The sequence below is a fragment of the Peromyscus californicus genome, unplaced genomic scaffold, assembly GCF_007827085.1.
Source record: "Peromyscus californicus insignis strain IS unplaced genomic scaffold, ASM782708v3 Scaffold_11__1_contigs__length_118956290, whole genome shotgun sequence".
Classification (NCBI taxonomy): Eukaryota; Metazoa; Chordata; class Mammalia; order Rodentia; family Cricetidae; genus Peromyscus; species Peromyscus californicus.
The window spans coordinates 104,344,443-104,363,596 of record NW_026294402.1 but is presented as its reverse complement, the minus strand read 5'-3'; the positions used below and the strand labels follow the sequence as shown (position 1 = coordinate 104,363,596).

At 38.7% G+C, this 19,154-nt stretch overlaps 1 protein-coding gene across 4 annotated transcripts in view; it reads right to left on the bottom strand.

Moving 5' to 3' along the window:
• Positions 1-19,154, bottom strand: part of Smarcc1 (SWI/SNF related, matrix associated, actin dependent regulator of chromatin subfamily c member 1) — a 146,032-nt gene that overhangs the window by 64,820 nt on the left and 62,058 nt on the right. For all 4 annotated transcript variants that reach the window (XM_052721783.1, XM_052721791.1, XM_052721769.1 and 1 more), the window contains exons 12-18: positions 18,921-18,980; positions 16,869-16,906; positions 11,719-11,840; positions 8,205-8,276; positions 5,659-5,772; positions 3,855-4,008; positions 2,788-2,901 (exon numbers count right to left, since the gene is read on the bottom strand). In XM_052721783.1, the coding sequence (XP_052577743.1) occupies positions 2,788-2,901; positions 3,855-4,008; positions 5,659-5,772; positions 8,205-8,276; positions 11,719-11,840; positions 16,869-16,906; positions 18,921-18,980 (674 nt within the window). The remainder of the gene's footprint in view (positions 1-2,787; positions 2,902-3,854; positions 4,009-5,658; positions 5,773-8,204; positions 8,277-11,718; positions 11,841-16,868; positions 16,907-18,920; positions 18,981-19,154) is intronic.

Below are 19,154 nucleotides of genomic sequence, written 5' to 3'. Positions count from 1 at the left end.
TACATATATTGTTTTGTTTTTCGAGACAAGGTTTCTCTGTGTAGCTTTGCACCTTTCCTGGAACTCACTTAGTAGCCCAGGCTGGCCTCGAACTCACAGAGATCCGCCTGGCTCTGCTTCCCGAGTGCTGGGATTAAAGGCGTGCGCCACCACCGCCCAGCTGTTTATATATTTTTATGCTTTAAAAATAGCCTATATGCACATATACGTGTGTACATGTTGTACGTATGTATAGATGTGGAATCTGAAAGTATCAAGCCTTTTCAATTATAGCCTTTTATACTAGGAGATGTGTCTAAATAACTGCATGACTGTCTGTTTACGCTAACATCAATATACTCCTCCAGTTCTGAGGTGTATGCACGTATATCTTCTTCCCTTGTTTTACTTTTGTGTCTATGTTCTAGACTCAAGTTTCTGGAAGAGAAAATATTGTTGTCCGTCATTATTCTTAGCCCAATTTGATAATTTTTGCTGTTTCAGTGGATTACTAAACTATATGCAAGTATAAATAAATAACTTAAAAAGTATGTTAAAAAAAAAAACCATATGCAAGAAAATAAAAACATTTAAGAGGAGGGCCAAAGAAATAGGTCAACAGTTATGATCACTGGCTGCTTTTCCAGGCACCCAGGTTCCATAATCAGCACCCATATGGTGGCATACAACCATCTGCAAATCTCTAGTTCCAGAGGATCTGATGCCATCTTCTGGACTCAGAGCGTTACTGCATGCAAATGGTGCACAGACATACATGTAAGACATACATACATTAAATTTTTAAAAATGAAAACTAAACCATCCTATGTGGATGGGACTCCATAGTGGGGCCCTTACCTAGCATTTGTGAGGCAATTTCAATTTCCAGCATGGGGGCTAACGGCCCGAGAGCACACATCCTGTGTGGTGTTGTCTCTAGGGCCATTCTTGTAATTTTCTCGTCTTCTTAATACGCTCCTTGTATTGTATCCCTCTATGTTTGAGAACGATTTGTTTGTTATTGTTTTAAAAAACTCTCTTGCTTTAGAGTTCTATCGGACTTCAAACTCACTATGTTATAGCTAGCCTTTTATCAAATTTGCCTTTATCCTCCTCGGTGCTGAGACTGCAAGCATTAGGCACCATAAACAAGTTAAGATTATGTTTTTATTATTGTACATATATGTACTACCTACAAGTTAACTCTAAATAGCCATGTTAGGACTTATAACATTAATTTACAATTGTCAGTCTACTTTCAATTACTATTTTTGTATTCATTTCTACTTCCTGTTCTTTGGGCTGTATATGGAAGTGGTCACTCACATCCACACATAATGGACCTAAACACTTACTGTTACTACTTTTATTTTAAATGGTCTTTAGTCATTGTGAAAAGCTCAATGGCATGGGCCACCCACACACAGCAAAATAAATAAATCTGTGCTGATTCATAGACTGGAGTTTCAAGTACACTTTATTCAATTACGTGTGTTATAGAAATGCTTTGGTGAACTGTAATTGAAGGGCTGGAGAGATGGCTCAGGGGTTAACAGCACTAGCTACTCTTCCAGACACCTGGGTTATTATTCCAGCACTCACATGGCAGCTCTTAAGTGCCTGTACCTCCAGTTTGACCTGATCTGACATGACACCCTTCACAGCAACCACACAAACGTAACACATGAACATGTAGGCAAACACTCACACATAAAAAAATAAACAGCGCTGCAGAGACAGCACAACAGTAAGAGCACTGAATGTGTCTATCTTATTCTAGCATAGGGTTAACCATTACAGAGTCAACTTATCAATGCAATTGTGGTAATTTAAATGTAATTTGCCCCCATAATCTCGTATGGAGTGCCCCATGAGAAGGTGTGGCTCTACTACAGTGGGTATGGTCTTGTTAGAAGAAGTGTGTCACCATGGGGTGGGCTTTGAGGTTTCTTGTGCACAGGATACCGCCCTGTGTCTCAGTTGACTTCCTGTTGCCTGCAAGATGTAGCATTCTTAGCTCCAGCACATCTGCCTGCACGCCACCAAGCTCCCCACCATGATGACAATGGACTGAACCTCTGAAACTGTAACTGAATCATCCCAATTAAATGTTCTACTTTGTAAGAGTTGCCGTGGTTGGGCTGGAGAGATGGCTCAGAGGTTAAGAGCACTGGCTGTTCTTCCAGAAGTCCTGAGTTCAATTCCCAGCAACCACATGGTAGCTTACAACCATCTACAATGAGATCTGGTGCCCTCTTCTGGCCTGCAGGCTGAACACTCGCTGTATACATAATAAATAAATAAATCTTTAAAAAAAAAAAAAAAGAAAAGAGTTGCCGTGGTCATGGAAAGAAACTCCAACTAAGACACCTACCTATTCCTCCACTTTTTTTCTCTTCCACTGATAAGGAATTAATTCTTTTAACTGCTGACAACATGTCTCCTACACTTAGCTCTTATTGTTTTGTCCTTTCTCCACCATTATCCAGTTGCTTTTTTTACTTACTGGTTCAGTAAGAAAACAGGGCTTTAAGCTCATTAACCTGTTTTGTAATCAGAATAATCCGCTGAATCATTAGAGAAGCTCAGTGTTAATGCCTCATTCTTACTATACATTCTAATATACTTTTCAAACAGTATTATCCTCAAAAAATACCATCCTTAGTTCTTTTTAAATATTATCTAATCATATAAGTGACTACTGAAATGCATCAGACCTCAGTAGAGACCTTGCTGGCTCCTATCAGAGACTTATAAAGCAAGACATGTGAGTGGGTGATCCACGTCGGTTTACGAAACAATCTTTACCTTTGCCAGTGTTTTCTTGGAGTAAATGTCAGTTCGAAGACCGAAGTTCTGCAAATCAATCGGTTTTTCCTTATTCTTCTCGGGAAAATTTAACATCTGCTGAGCAGCAGGGACCTATGAGGGAGATACATGACGAAATGACTGTTTTAAACGGGTCAAATTCAAAGGGATGGAAACGGTTGGGTTTTTTTTTTTTCTTTTGTTTTTATCACTGGAGTCATAAGCCTGTGCTCTTAAACATTCTCTAGTCTTTAAAAATTACTTAACATTGGCTTTTAAATCTCTTTTAACCAGCTGAGTGTGGTGATATACACCTTTAATCCCAGTACTCAGGAGGCAGAAACAGGTGGATCTCTGTGAGTTCCACAACAGTCAGAGCTACATAGTGAGATCCTGTCTCAAAAAAGAGGACAAAACAAAACAAAAAAAGCAAACAGAAGGAAAACACTTTGGGTCGAGTTTCTACAAAAACAAAGAACAACAACAACAACAACAAAACAGAAATAATACCTCCCACAGTAAACGGGTAATATAAACTCATCATGAAAACACAAGTATTGTTGGTGTGCCCTTAAGTCAGAGACGAGGGGAAATTTTTCTGCTAATATGATATATTCTTTCATAATGAAGAGGAAATACAGTGTGAATGACCAACTATTAATAATTTGTTTGGTATACTAGTCTATTCAAAACGTTGTATGTCTACTTCTGAAATCATTAGTAAAATTATTAATAAAAGTTTTAAAACATACATTTCTAAAACACAGACTGAATATTAAGTTTCTGTATTATCTGCTTATTTACTAGTGACATCGATAGCAAAAGGATAAAAAAAACTGTATTTTGTAATTTCATAGTATAACATCTCAGAATTGGTGGCACAATATTTATTATAAAGTTAAACATTTACATTTGGAGAAATGAAAACCAAACGATATGTAATCCCAAAACTATAAACTATCAGCTAAGAAACAGCACTGAGAGAATTATTCACATCACCAGAATGGGTGCTTTGAAACAGGACAAGAATGAAAGGTAGACCTCAAGAGCTGTTAGACCCAACTTACCTGAGGTGACCGAAGATGCAGAGGTACAAGCCCTGAGGGCGTGTCGGCTAATACATTGAAATGAGGAGTAGGAGGGGGTCCCATTGCCATGGGTCGACTTTCTGGATCAACTTGGTAGTTAACAAGACCCCACTGCTCTAAGAAGGCATGAACCCTGAAAGATAAAAGTTCTGTACATTATAATCTAGTCAGTCAATCTCATCGAAGAACCCATAATCATGCAACTTGTTAAAAAAAAAAAAAAAAAAAAAAAAAGAAAGAAAACCTGTCCTGTAGTCAAGTATCTTGGTGCTGTTTGAGGGTGAATATGCAACCTCATAACTGAGTAAAATGTCAAATAATAATTGTACTGTAGGTGTTTGTTTGGTTTTCTATTTTTGAGGTACCACTACAATGTAGTCCTGGCACCTCACTATAAGGACCAGGTTGACCTTGAATGCACAAACGTCCACATGCCTGTTTTCTTTTTTCGGTTTTTTGAGACAGGGTTTTTCTGTATAGCATTGGAGCCTGTCCTGGAACTCGCTCTGTAGATCAGGCTGGCCTCGAACTCACAGAGATCTGTTTGCCTCTGCCTCCCAAGTGCTGGGATTAAAGGTGTGTGCCACTGCCACTTGGTGCATGCCTGTTTTCTAAGTGCTGGGATTAAAGGCATTTACCACCATGGCAATCAAATAATAATTTTATTCACAGAAAATAAAGAACAAATGCTTATGTAGGCACATGATGAAAAACTCTTTCTCTACCCAAATTCAGAGAAGGAAATCCAAATTTTAATTTTGTTCTGGGACGGTATATATACTCCCCACTCAAATCTCTGGTCATTTTATGATCTGACTATAAAACAAAAGATGTACACTATGCAAGAGAGTGTCATAGAATAAATTATTTGCTTAACTATGTAAAGATGAGTTGCATTTGTTGTTGTTGCAGAATAACTGTTTAACTACGTAAAGATGTGTTGCTATTTTACCTAGTCTGCCTAAGTGACCCAACTGGTCTAAAAAGGTGAATGGCCAATAGCTAGACAGAGGAAAGATAGGTGGGGCTGACAGGCAGAGAGAAAAGGGGAGCTGGCCAGCCACCTGGAGGTAAGCCAGCCAGCCACAGAGGAAGCAGGAAAGCAGGATAGACAGTACAAAGAGGTAAACGACCCTCAGTGTAGCACACAGATTAATGGAGATGGGTTAATTTAAGTTTTTTTTTTTAAATCTAGCTAGAAACAAGCCTAAGCTAAAGCTGAGCATTCATAATTAAAATGTCTCTGTGTCATGATTTGTGGCCTGATAGTCTAATAACAGATTATTAAAATGAGTATTAGCCGGGCAGTGGTGGCACATGCCTTTAATCCCAGCACTCGGGAGGCAGAGCCAGGTGGATCTCTGTGAGTTGGAGGCCCGCCTGGGCTACAGAGTGAGTTCAAGGATAGGCTCCAAAGCTACACACAGAAACCCTGTTTCGAAAAAAAAAAAAATAAAATAAAATGAGTATTAAAAATACAGAATCCCTGTGAGTACAATGAAGAAGGAATCTAGTTAATCTAGTCTGATATGAAGCCAAGAGGTAGACAACCTCTTTCAGAAAACCTGAATTTGTTTCCAAGCACCCATGTCTGGCTGCTCCTAACTGCCTATAGCTCCAGCTCCAAGAGAGTTGATGCCCTCCTCTGGACTTCAAGCTCAAATTGGCATGCATGATACAAGTGAATAGAAGTAACAAAAATCTTGAATACAATATTGGTTAGACATAAAACGGCAATGTAGCTCTAACTACCTACAGTACAAGATCTAAGCCAAATATTTACCTCATCACAGCACATACATCTCCAGTCAGGTTTCTCCGACAAGCCGTACTGGTTAAATATTCTTGGGGGTTTAGACGGTATGTGTCAATCATAAAATTCCGATATGCCAAGTATCTAAAAAAAAAAAAAACCAGGGGCAAAATTCCAAAGGTCAACTTGTATCTTTCAGATAGAATATTCCAAATACCAAAACTTAAAATTTGACAATCATAGGCCAAAAAAAAAAAAAAAGACAGCAATATTAAACAACAGCAACAACACTGATACTGCACTAAAATATTAGTAATTCTAGTAAGTAAGAAGCAAAACCAATGTGTAGCACATTATACCAACACATGAAGTAATGATAACACTGACATCATCTAGTCTGTGGTCGCTAAGTAGTGTTCTGCACACTGTCTGTGAAGTAGCTCACCTAACACCCAGACTCTCTCTATAAAGTAAGGTCCATCCGTCATCCCATTCATACACAAGGAAACTGAAGCAGAGACCACCTGAAGAGCTACCTTGGACTGAGGGCTGGAAAGTGAGAAGACCAGAACTCAACACATCTCAGATCTATGTCCTCAACGGCTGATCTCTGTCACTACCTGAGGACATGGCTCTGGACACATCAATTTACCTTCTCAGGGCAATCCATTCAGGGAGACTTAGCCAGACAAACACCAAAGACATCAAATTCTGGGCACCCAAAACCATGAAAATTTGAGACAAAATGTCACAGAAGGCCAGGCGGTGGTGGTGCACACCTTTAATTACAGCACTTGGGAGGCAGAGGCAGGCAGGTATCTGTGAGTTCGAGGCCAGCCTGGTCTATAGAGCGAGATCTAGGACAACCAGGACTACACAGAGAAACCCTGTCTCAAAAAACAAACAAACAAACAAACAAACAAACAACAACAACAAAGTCACAGAAAATTCCACAATATACTGCAGGATTTCTGCCACAAATGCTTTTTAAAAATCACGAATGTTAAGCTTAGATTGCGAAATCTACCAACAAGTTTTGTTTTGTTTCAACACAGGGTTTCTCTGTGTAGCCCTAGCTGTCCTAAAACTCACTCTGTAGACCGGGCTGGCCTCAAACTCAGAGTCCGCCTGTCTCTGATGGGATTAAAGGTATAGGCTACCACAGGTTCTTACATGCTCTAACCAAGTTTTGCATACAAACAAAATGAAAAGTCTCAGAACACAAGAGGGCAGCTACATAACAGCAAAAAGGCAGATGGTTCAAAAAGGCTACTGATTAACCATGGATAGACAAAAATGACTGAATTTACAAGATAAAAAGGCTACTGATTAACCATGGATAGACAAAAATGACTGAACTTACAAGATAAAAAGGCTAACATAGAAAAGTCTAATTTCAAAGTGATGAAGCCCCAAATACTTAAAAACATGGAAAAAACAATGTTTTTTTAAAGCCCAATCTGAATCTTGGTAACGTCAATTAGAAGGTTAGTGTTATCTCTGCCGTCAAAGCACTGAATCTCAAATTAATAGAGAAAAATACAACCAGAATACATTTATTGTTAAGATGTCTATGTTGGTCCATGTATTTTACATGGAAAACAATTTAAGTCAGTTCTCCCTAAAACAGGTGACCACAAGACAATCTTACTTCGGCAGTACACACATGCAATGGAAATAGAGTGATGTTCCAAGAAAAGATAGCTGTAGATTAATTTCAAAGGTAAGAAATTCAAGAAGCAGGCCAGGTATACCTTTGATCCCAGCACTGAGGAAGCAAAGGAAGGCAAATAACTGTTGAGTTCTAGGCCAGCCTGGTCTACACAGTAAGACCCTATCTCGAACAAACAAAAAGAAAGGGGTGGGGGGAGCAAACAAACAACAAAAAAACAAATTTCCAGAAAATACATGACAATGGGTCAAAAGAAAAAGACAAATATACTTCCTGACGAGCAACCTCCTTCAGGTTTTTTCTAATTCTAGTGCAAAAGCAAATGCTTTAGGAAATTTAATTCAATTCAAATGCAGCTGAACGATCCTATATAACATGTTTATAATTAGTAATAACTTATCATGGGGATAAAGATTCTATTCTCTACCAGACCATTACACGTAAACGCATGCAAATCCTAACACTCATAGAAACAATTAAAAACTATTATGACAAACCTCAACTAAACACCATTTACTAGATTCAATATTTAAGTGCTAGAACTGATATACATATAATCTGAAGTTTAGGAAGAAGAAAAACTACAAGTTCCTTTAGGTTAAAATGGTGCAAAAATAAGATAAGAATAATTTCTGAGTGGTATATACTATTTGAGTGAGAATTGTATTTTTAGAATGAGGACGGGCGGGGAGAAGGCTCAGCTGCTAAAAGCACTTGCAGCTTTGGTTCATAACTTTCTTAAACTCCAGCTTCAGGAGAACCAGGGCCCCCTTCTGGCCATCACAGTTACTGCACATAGGTGGTACACATAAATACACATGCAGACAAAACACTCAGATACATAAAACTAGAGCAACAAATCCATGCTATGAACATAAAAAGTACTATAAAATACTGGGCTCACATTTCTGGAGTCTTGGATTTGTTTTTTCCATTAAAAAATTCAGGAAGAGCACGCCGTTCAATCACATGAATACTGAAAAAAAAGAGGTAAGTAGATTGAAATTGTTTTTTGAAAAAGAATTAAAATTTGAGCTATGCATTATTCAAATTTCAAAGGAAAACTACTAATAAATTGAAAAACTGAAGACTTCTTGCTAAAATTAGTTTGACTGGACAATTTCCTTTATATGTAACAGGAAATAACACATTTAAAAGTCTTTGCATTTCTTACCCAAAATACATACTGTAGTTTCTATTCTCTTAATCAAAGTACAAATTTTATTACTTCCTTTTTATAACATTATGACAATAAAAAGGCACAAAATAAAAGATTTCTTTGGGAAGTGGTTAACAAAAATTAGAGTAGTTAGAATGGCCACACAATGAAGTCAGCCAAGAGTTGGAATTTATAATAGCTATTCAGACTCCTAAACATCAGATTGTCTTCTTCTAGCCCTCAGAAACTGTGATGAACTAAAGTACTTGTCAAAGATTGTCAGATCTCATTAAGTAAGTATATATAGAGATATTCAATAATTTTAAAATATTTTTAGGACTGTAGAGTCCAAGAAAAAATGATCAGGCCTAGCAAACTCTATGTGAATCAACTGTGCATCCAGATTTTTGCTACTGATGTGTGTGTCTGAGTCTGTGTGGTGTGTGTGATGACATATGAGTTCCAAAGAAGGCTTTCTAAAGAGGCAACATGTCAAGTATTAGTTACATGTGACAAAACAAATCAATGATCTAAAAACAAAGCTGGCTAGTCCTTCTGTTTTCTTCATCTATATCCATGTCATATGGTGAAATTATGTAAGGGAGGTAGGTGGATTGGCTAAAGAGCTGGCTCAGCCCCCAAATATGCCTTCTTTCACCAGAATACATACAGAGGCAGGAGAAAAGAATTCCAGCAAGTTGTCCTGATCTCTACTCTCACACTGTAGCAAGCAAACAAACACAAAATAAACAAGTGTAAAAATAAAAAGGGGCTGGAGAGATGACTCAGGTTAGGAGCACTGGCTGCTCTTCCAGAGGTCCTGAGTTCAATTCCTATCAACCACATGGTGGCTCATAGCCATGTATGACATCTGGTGCCCTCTTCTGACATGCAAGCAAACAGGTAGACACTGTATACATAGTAAATAATAAATCTTTAAGAAACAATTAAATAAATGGATTGGGGATGGGACATAAGTCAGTCATAGAATGCAAGCCTCTCATGAAAAGTAACACGGTTCCACCCACAGCATCATGTGAACGTATCTGTGCCTCTACTATACATATACAGACATTTCCCTTCATTACTCTCCAAGCAATAATACGGTTGTAGCCATTATTTACAAGCATTTATATTGCTATTGGTGGTATAAATAGTCCAGATATTACAGTATGTTTGATTGGCTTAAAGCTCAGGTTATTTGAATTGTTGGTCCCCACCTAGTGGTGCTGCTTGTGAGGGTTGGATAACTTTTACAAAATGGGGCCTAAATGGTGGAAGAGGATCCTGGGAAGCAGAACTTACAGGTTTTACTGTGCCATGCTTTGGGAAGATCCATGGCTTCCTCATATGACCAAGTTTCCCTGCCATGGGATAACATATCCTTTCAAGAAGTGAGCCACAATCAACCTCGGCTCCCTTGAATTTCTTCTTTCAGGTATGTTAACACAGTGATGACAAAGGTAGCTCATGGAATACTGGAAGACGTACAATATACGCAAATACTATGTCATTTTACAAGAGATGAGCATCTGAGGATTTCATTTTTAGCAGTGGCCCATAGAATCAATCTTCTGCAGATACTAAGGGATGCTTATTCCTAAAGCTACTCATGGATCATCTAATATTTACATTGAATTTGAGGGTATTGTGAAAACTGAACTATCAGAAAACTTCTAAAAGAACAATTTCAAGAAAAAATGATACTGTGTATGTACTTTTCAAGTTCCACTTGAAAAAAGAATACTACTCTTTTTCAACTAGCAATTAAAACTCAACAGGCAACTCAGTTCTGACATAAATTACATTTCTCTATTTGCCAAACACAATTTTTAATTGTAAATCACAAATCATGTTCTTTATCAAAAACGCAGAAGACTGTTGACTGTTTAGGATGAGAAATGCAACACACTTATTGCTGTATACAAAGAATGGCAAGGACAGGACAGGTCGAATCAGGAACTGAGTTCTTCTACCAAATCTCAACACTGAGACAGACCTTCATGTAAACAGCATCAATCTCACCTGTAAAGCAGGGATGTTACTGTATCTCCATTAACCATCTAAGCAAAGAGACTATAGCAGGAAGATCACTGAACATCACTGTAACATTTATTTGGAGGTCTATGCTTGGATATTTTCATTTAAAAAAAAAAAAAAACAACCTGAAAGTGATAGCATGTAGAGCAATCAATCACTGTAGGATAGTAGTTTTCTACAAGCATGCACAAGGGTACCACAGTGGGCGTGAACCATAAATGATGAGGAAATGTTGCCACAAACTTCTTCATGCAACAGCTTACATTTTAAAAACCTACTGGTTAAATTATTTTCATTTCAAAAAGTTGTTGTTGACCTCCTGGTCCACCTACCAGCATTTCAGTCTCAAAAAAGACAGAAAGAATATTTTGGGGGTTATATACTTAATATTTTAAAATCACATATTTTATAATGATCAAAGCATCAAACATGCAACATTACAGCTAACAACAAATCATCTAACGCTTAAAACTTTGTAAGTTGGGGCTAGAGAGATGTTCAGTCATTAAGAACACTTCCTTGTCAGTTCTCAGCACACATGTGAGGTAGCTCAGAATCACCTGTAACTCTAGCTGCAGGAGAGCCAAAGCTCTCTTTTGTCATTTGTGACCATCTATACCTGCATGTACGTACAAACTCATAGAGCAAACACACAATAAAAAGAAAAAAATCTTAAAAGTATTTTTTAAACTTTATATTTAAACAACTTTTATTCTTAAATTGTTTTTAAACAATTTAAACAATTTTAAAACAAGTGTTGTAAAACACGGGCTAAGACAAGAGAGAGACTAAGACTCAGCCTAGAAATTGAGAAAGTAAGGCCAGTCTGGGTTACAAAACAAGACACTATAGCGCTGTGGTTTTGAACCTTCCTAATGCTGCAACACTTTACTATAGTTCCTCATGTTGTGGTGACCCCCAAACATAAAATTATTTTGTTGCTACTTCCTAACTATAATTTTGCTACTGTTATGAATTGCAATGTATCTGCTATCTAGGATATCTGATATGTAACCCCCAAAGGGGTCACAACCCACAGCCTGAGAACCATTCACAGTGAAAAGAGGAAACACAGGACAACACAAAGTAAGAACATGTTCAAAACAAAACAGTAACTGCCCATGTTCTTCATTGGAGACTGTATGAAGTGAGAAAAAAACCAAACAACCTCGTATGAAAACAAGTGTTGCCACCCCTCAGGTGGAAAGAGCCCACTTACCAGTTATAATCAAACCAAGATGCGTAGCTGGGAATAATGATGTGATTGGTCTGTTCTGTCACGTTATCTTCACCGGGGTCAACTGACCGACCTGGATCACCTTTGTTAGGATCTTCATCTTCCTACAAAAAAAAATGAAAGTGAAGTTAGTTCAGAGAGAAAACTACAGACAAATCACACACATATTAGGTCAAACAAAATGAAGATACTAGATCCAATGTGAAGCAGCAGGAAAACAATTCTCATACAGACATTTCTTACTTTAAAAGAGAAAAAAGCAGTGGACGGACAGCAGACTTTATTTTTCCTTTATTCAAATGACAGAACACTCAAATTACCTAATAACAAGATAATCAAATAAAAGAAACACTATTTCATAATCAAGAACTAATACATACATTAAATCTTTTCTTCAAAAGAGCTTTTCAATTTTTTAAATTGTTATCTTAAGTGTATTCTGGCAGGTATGTCTGTGTACCACTGGATGCAGTGTCTACAGAAGCCAGAAGAGGGCATTGGGTCTTCTAAAGTTATACAGTTTTGAGTGTCACCAGTGAAACCAGAGTCCTCAGGAAGAGCTGTGTTGTCTCTAAAGTCTTTCACAATAGCTCTTTTTATTCATCCAGTTTTATGATCACAAATCAATTACCAGTTTTGACATTATTTACAAAAAGGATAAAGATACTAACAAAGCATAATGATAAGACTGCTTCTACTCCAAATAGTAAACAAGAGTACCTACTACTAGCCCTATACACATTAACTCATTTATTCCTCAAAATGGTCCAAGAGTTACAATAGCAACTACTTAATATTTCTGTAGGAAAAGAAAACTGCACATAAGTAGTAAGTTACAAGCATAACACAGCCGGGCGGTGGTGGCGCACGCCTTTAATCCCAGCACTCGGGAGGCAGAGGCAGGCGGATCTCTGTGAGTTCGAGGCCAGCCTGGTCTACAGCGCAAGATCCAGGAAAAGCGCAAAGCTATACAGAGAAACCCTGTCTCGAAAAACCAAAAAAAAAAAAAACAAGCATAACACAAACTTAAGAAGGGCAGCTAAAGGGACTACACTAGTAGTCACTTGACTACTGAAAATTAGTTTTGTACTGAGTGTGGTGGCACACACCTTTAATCCCCCAGCATTTGGGAGACAGAGCCAAGAGGATCTCTGTGAAGTTTGATAATAGCTCAAAGACAACTGGGGTTACTATCCTCAGGCGACATGTGGTGGGAGGGGAGACACAACACACCCAATTTTTTTCTCTAACAAATGCATGCACACACACCACACATACCCTGTGTTACATACTGAGACCCTGTTCCAATCCTAAGGTTCAGTGTGTGGCTTTAAGTCAGAGCCCTAGACTACCAACGCTGAGTCTTTAAGTTCAAATCCCCTTCCCCCTTTCCTTTGCCGGGCGGTGGTGGTGCACGCCTTTAATCCCAGCACTCGGGAGGCAGAGCCAGGCGGATCTCTGTGAGTTCGAGGCCAGCTTGGGCTACCAAGTGAGTCCCAGGAAAGGCGCAAAACTACACAGAGAAACCCTGTCTCGGAAAAAAAAAAAAAAAGAAAAGAAAAAAAAAAACCAATCCTATTGGACCAGATAGCTATCATATAGTTTAAAATACAATGGTTCGCGTGTCTCAGAAATTTCTTGTACTAATATCTCAGAGAAAACCTGACCACAGATCACACATTACATGTGGCATTCACATCTTGTAGGCAGTCTTTGAACTGTTGCCCTTTATTTTCTTTTTTGGATATTTTGAACATTAGATTTTTTTTTCCCTCTCATATTATCGGGAGTAGAAAGTGTGTGAAGGTCAGGGGTAACTGTGGAGCTACTTTTCTCTTTCAACCTTTACATAGGTTCAGGAGACTGTACAGCAACTGCTTTTTTTTTTTTTTTTTTAAGTTAGGAGAACTTTCAGTTTTTTTTTTTTTTTTTTTTTTTGGTTTTTCGAGACAGGGTTTCTCTGTGTAGCTTTGCGCCTCTCCTGGAACTCACGTGGTAGCCCAGGCTGGCCTCGAACTCACAGAGATCCACCTGGCTCTGCCTCCCGAGTGCTGGGATTAAAGGCGTGCGCCACCACCGCCCGGCACAGCAACTACTTTTATTGGCTGAGCCATCTCACCAGGCGCGACAATCAATTTCTAAAGACAGGCCAAACATTTAGAAAGTATCTGAAAGCCTCCAATTGACTATTCATGTTTAGCATAAGTTTACATTCTACGGATGCCAGGTATCGTGGCACACGCCTTTAATCCCAAACTTAGGAGGCAGATATAGTAGAATATTATTTTAAGGTGTGTTACTTTTGCTTATGTTGCATTTGTTTAACTCTGTGAAGCTGTGTTACTGTGCCTGTCTAAAACACCCAATGGTCTAATAAAGACCTGGCCAATAGCAAAGCGGGAGAAAGGACAGGCAGGGCTGGCAGGCAGAGAGAATAAAGAAAGCAATCTGGGAGGAGAGAAGAAACAGATCGAAAAGGAGGAAGACTGCAGGGGCCAGCCACCCTGGTACACAGCCAGCCACAGAGTAAGAAACAAAGAAAGGTATTTAGGAATAGAAAGGGAAAAGGCCAGAGGCAAAAGGTAGACGGGATAAGTTAAGAAAAACTGGCTAGAGACTAAACCAAGCTAAGGCCAGGCATTCATAATTAAGAATAAGCCCCTGTATGTGATTTATTTGGGAGCTGGGTAGAGAGTCCCCCCAAAAGAGCAACAACCTCCAACAACAGGCAGAGAAGCAAGGGAAATTTATGTTTAAGAACATTCTGTTCTATGTAGTAAGTTCTGGGGAAATTATCACATTTTCATTGTTTGCCTTTTGAAACATGCGTCTGTGTATGAAGTAAATGTTCACATGAATGTGTGGAGGTATGTCACTGCCTGGCTAATTTTTAAGATAGTCTTTTTTTTGTTTGTTTGTTTTTTAAGACACGGTTTCTCTGTGTAGCTTTGCGCCTTTCCTGGAACTCACTTGGCAGTCCAGGCTGGCCTTGAACTCACAGAGATCCACCTGGCTCTGCCTCCTGAGCGCTAGGATTAAAGGCGTGTGCCACCACCGCCGGCTTTTTTAATTCATTTTACATACCAACCACATATCCCCCTCCCTAATCCCCTCCTCCAACAGGGTAAGTTCTCCCATTGGGGAAAGTTAAGCCCAGTACATTCCACTGAGACAGGACCAAGCCCTTACCCGCTTTATCAGGGGTGAGTTATGTGTCCGCCCATAGGTAATGGGATCCAGAAAGCCAGTTCATGCACCAGGGATGGAGCTGGAGTGCCCTGATCTGATTGTGCTGGTTGAGTAATGAGCTCTGTGGATTCAATGTCTCTATACCTCAAATCTCCTAGCACTGGGCACAGATTCCCACTGCTGCTTCCTCACTAGACCCTGCTGTGGGATCTGGGGATCTGAAATCAAGTCCTTAAGCCTAAGTAGAAGATACTTTATGAATGGAGTCAGCTCCTAACTTTATAATTTTTAAAGCTATGAAGTTCTTTTCTATGAAGAAATATTTTGATTTCAGGACAGCCAAGTCAGGAAAGTTACACAGAGAAACCCTGTCGTGGGGGGGGGGGGGGGGGACCCAAAAAGGGAAAAAAAGAAAAAGAAACCTTTTGAACCTGCACTCTTTCATAGACTGTACAATCTCTTAAACTTGATTTAACCAAGATTTCCTATGCCACACTACTCAACAGGAAGATCTGTTGCCAGTATGTTAGTACAGTCCTTATGATAAATTTTATGGGCTGGGGAGAAGGCTCAGTGAGTAATGGGGGTTTGCCTCCAAGTCGGGTAACCTGAGTTTAATGTCCAGGAGTGACTGTCACAAGTTGCTCTCTAACCCCCAACTGTATGCTGCAGCATGTGTGTCAACATGCATGCATGCACATACACAAAAGGTAAATTAAGCTCAATATGTAGAAGGATGACACTGCCAGGCAGTGGTGTTTTATGCCTTTGATCCTAGCACTGAGGAGGTAGAAGCAGGAGGATCTCTGTAAGTTCGAGATCAGCCTGGTCTAAAGAGTGAATTACAGGAGGAAAGCCCTACTTCACATCTAATGCCTTTCAGTATCACAATGATCTGTCTCTACACCAGAACTGGTAAATGGAAAGCCGGAGATTAGAAAGCTTGAGAGGTTAAGAGAGATGCCTCAGTGGTTAAAAGCACTTGTCTATCCTATAGATAACCTAAGTTTGGTGACCAGCACCCTTATCCCATAACTCACAATGAACTCCAAAGGACCAAACATCATCTACTGGTCTCCATGGGCAACTGCACACAATGTGGCATACACTCACAAACACACATATACTTGGATAAAAAAATAAATCTTTACAAATATAATATTAAAGCTTAAGAAAAGTTAAAAACATGATAAACAGTCTTCCTTAGCTGCAATCTACATTACACCTGTACCAACAGAAAAGTGAGGAAATCAATCCACGCCATGGTAACTACTCATCTGAATTCATAGGCACACCAACAACAGTGTAGTCAACTATGATTACTGCTGTGTAAATAGGGCAGTATGAAATTAAAAATCATACTGTATAAGATTCTTTTCAATAAATTTTTTTAAATTACAAAACAGAACTATTGTCAGGGAGTACTAAAAAAGGAAATTTAACTGGATGTGGTAGTTAATAACAGCAATCCTGAAAGACAACCATGAGGTTCAAGGACAAAGCCAACTGCACAATAGTATGAAGATATGTCTCAAGAAAAAAAGAAAAGAAAAACAACAACGATAAAAACTAGGTATAGTAGTGTATACACATGATTTCAACTACTTGATCAAGATAGCACAGTCACTTAGGGCAAGAATCAGGCCAGCCTGAGACAAAAAATTGAGACCCCCATCACAAGAGGAATGGACTAGGGATCAGATGGTAGGAGCTTGTTCAGGAACATACACAAGGCCCTCAGGTACAATCCCCATTACCACATGAAGCTGGCATGGTAGTACCAGCAGTCACGAGGGACAGGCTATAGAGGATCAGTAATTCAAGGACATCCTCAAATACAGGTTAGTCTGAGGCCAATCTGGAAATAGACAATTCTGTTTCTGCTCAGTACACATGACTAACAGAAACTTCTCCCAGCTCAGGCCTACATGAACTTCTTTTACCTTTCCTCCTGTTGTAACTGCTTCTTCATCCTGCTCATCTGCAAAATCAAAGGAAGTTGTTTTAATTAATCACTCAATGATATTTGAATTATATGGAATCTTTACATTCTTCAAAACTGATACTGAACAGAGAAAATGAATAAAACAGATCATTGCAAAAACAAATTCACAATAGTAAATGATGATTTCACACAAGTGCATGGAGGTGGAAGGTTATCATAATCATAACAAGATCTTCTTGATAGCATGTAAGAGATCTATCTGACTGACACACCAGTCTCCCGAGGTAAGCAAATTGTTTTGTTGATTCCAGAAAAAGGAAGAGAGTAAAGTATTGGTGACTGAACCAGGCATGGTGGCACAGGTCTCTAGCCCTAGCAGTTACAGAAGAGTTGGGAAGATCCTGAGTTTAAGGCCAGTCTGGGATATACAGCAAGATTTCAACTTTAAAAAAGAGAAAAAGCGCATGCCTACTGAGGATAAGAACTCTGAGGCCTAAGTGTTGATTATAAAAGAAAAAGAAAAACCTATATAAGATGCAATTAGATAACTAAAAAGATAGCTTACCAGTAAAGAACATTTGCTACTATTGCTAAGGACCTAGGTTCAGTTCCCAGCCACCAGATGGTGGCTCACAACCCCCATTAACTCCAGATTCAGGGGGATTCAGTGCCCTTTTCTAAATAATTATCTCACTCAAATGGACAATGATCTATTCATTTTCAAGAAAAATACTTAAAAATTATGTATTACAACCAGGAATGCTAGTACACACATTAATCCTAGCACTTGGGAGGCAGACAATCTCTAAAAGTTTAAGGCCAACATTGTATACACAGTGAGTTCCAAGCCAGCCAGGGATACAAAGTCACCCTGACTCAAAAATAAATGAAAAAAAAATTATAAATTACTATCCTTGTCCAGCAAAATTTCATACTGAAGAGCATCCAGTTTTATAACATTCCATACTGTCGATGCAATATGGAGAAATAAAAGTCTATTTATAATTAGTTTTTCATTTCTTGGCTTTTGAATCAGTAATTATCAGTTGTAAAAGAGGTAAGGTATGAATAACAGCTACTCAAGATCTGCTACTAACATTCAAATAAGCTAGAAATATTGTCAAAGGGCATCTGTTATCTGTTATGATACGCTGTCATCAGAAATGATGTTTAAACTTCAGACATTAAAATAGAACCATGCACCAATATGCACCCACTGGGACATAAGCCAAGAAATATAGCATGAATTAATGAAACTTAAAAAGTGTCCCACGGGGCTGGGGAGATGGTTCCACAGTGTTAAGTACTAGCCACAAAACTCAGAATCAGTCACTGAAATTTCAGTGAAAAGATATCCTTAGGGTTGTCCTACGATCTCAATGCAAACTATGACATTTGAGATTGCACTCACATCATACACAACAATAATAAATAAGAACTTTCAATTTTATTCAAAGAGCATAGTCCTTTAGCTCAGGCTGGCCTGAAACTCAATATGTATTTCAAGGCTGACCTCAAACTCATAATGAACATATATATATATATGAGACTATATATATATAGTCTTTTCGAGACAGGGTTTCTCTGTAGCTTTGGAGCCTGTCTTGGAACTAGCTCTGGCCTTGAATTCACAGAGATCTGACTGCCTCTGCCCCCAAGTACTCGTATTAAAGGTGTGCACCACGACTGCCAGATGTGAATATTCTTGAACACCTAACAATGCAAATATTTGCAGGGCCACTGAAAACCACACTTTAATTAATATTTTTTTTTCTCTAAAACTCAGATGATAACTATTTTGAAGTAAAAGTAAAATATTGCCAAGTTGTTGCTAGTTTGTGAGAAAATGCCATGCATTGTCAGCGGTAGGTCACTGGGAATGCAAACAATGGATCATGGAAGAAAACTAAATGCTGATAGGACAGAAGGCAGTTTGTTAATCTTGGAAGGCTGTAAACAAAGCAAGTGAAAGTAACAATCTGCAGTCAAGAAAGCGGTATTTAAGGAGCACACACAGTCAGGACTAAGCATCTGTATACGGTTTCTTTACCTAGATCTGCCACCGTGCCTCCTTTAACAGGTGTGTTCTCACTATCTTTCTTTGGGTTTACTAGAAGGGGAGAAAAAAACATCAGAATCATGTGTTAAAGGAAATGGTCATGCTGAATTTAAGAATATACAGTAAGGAGCTGGAGAGACAGCTAAGCAATTCAGAGCAAGGGGCTTGGAGTACACCCTCTTCTAGCTTCCTAGGGCCTGTGTGGTATACATAGATGAAAAGAAA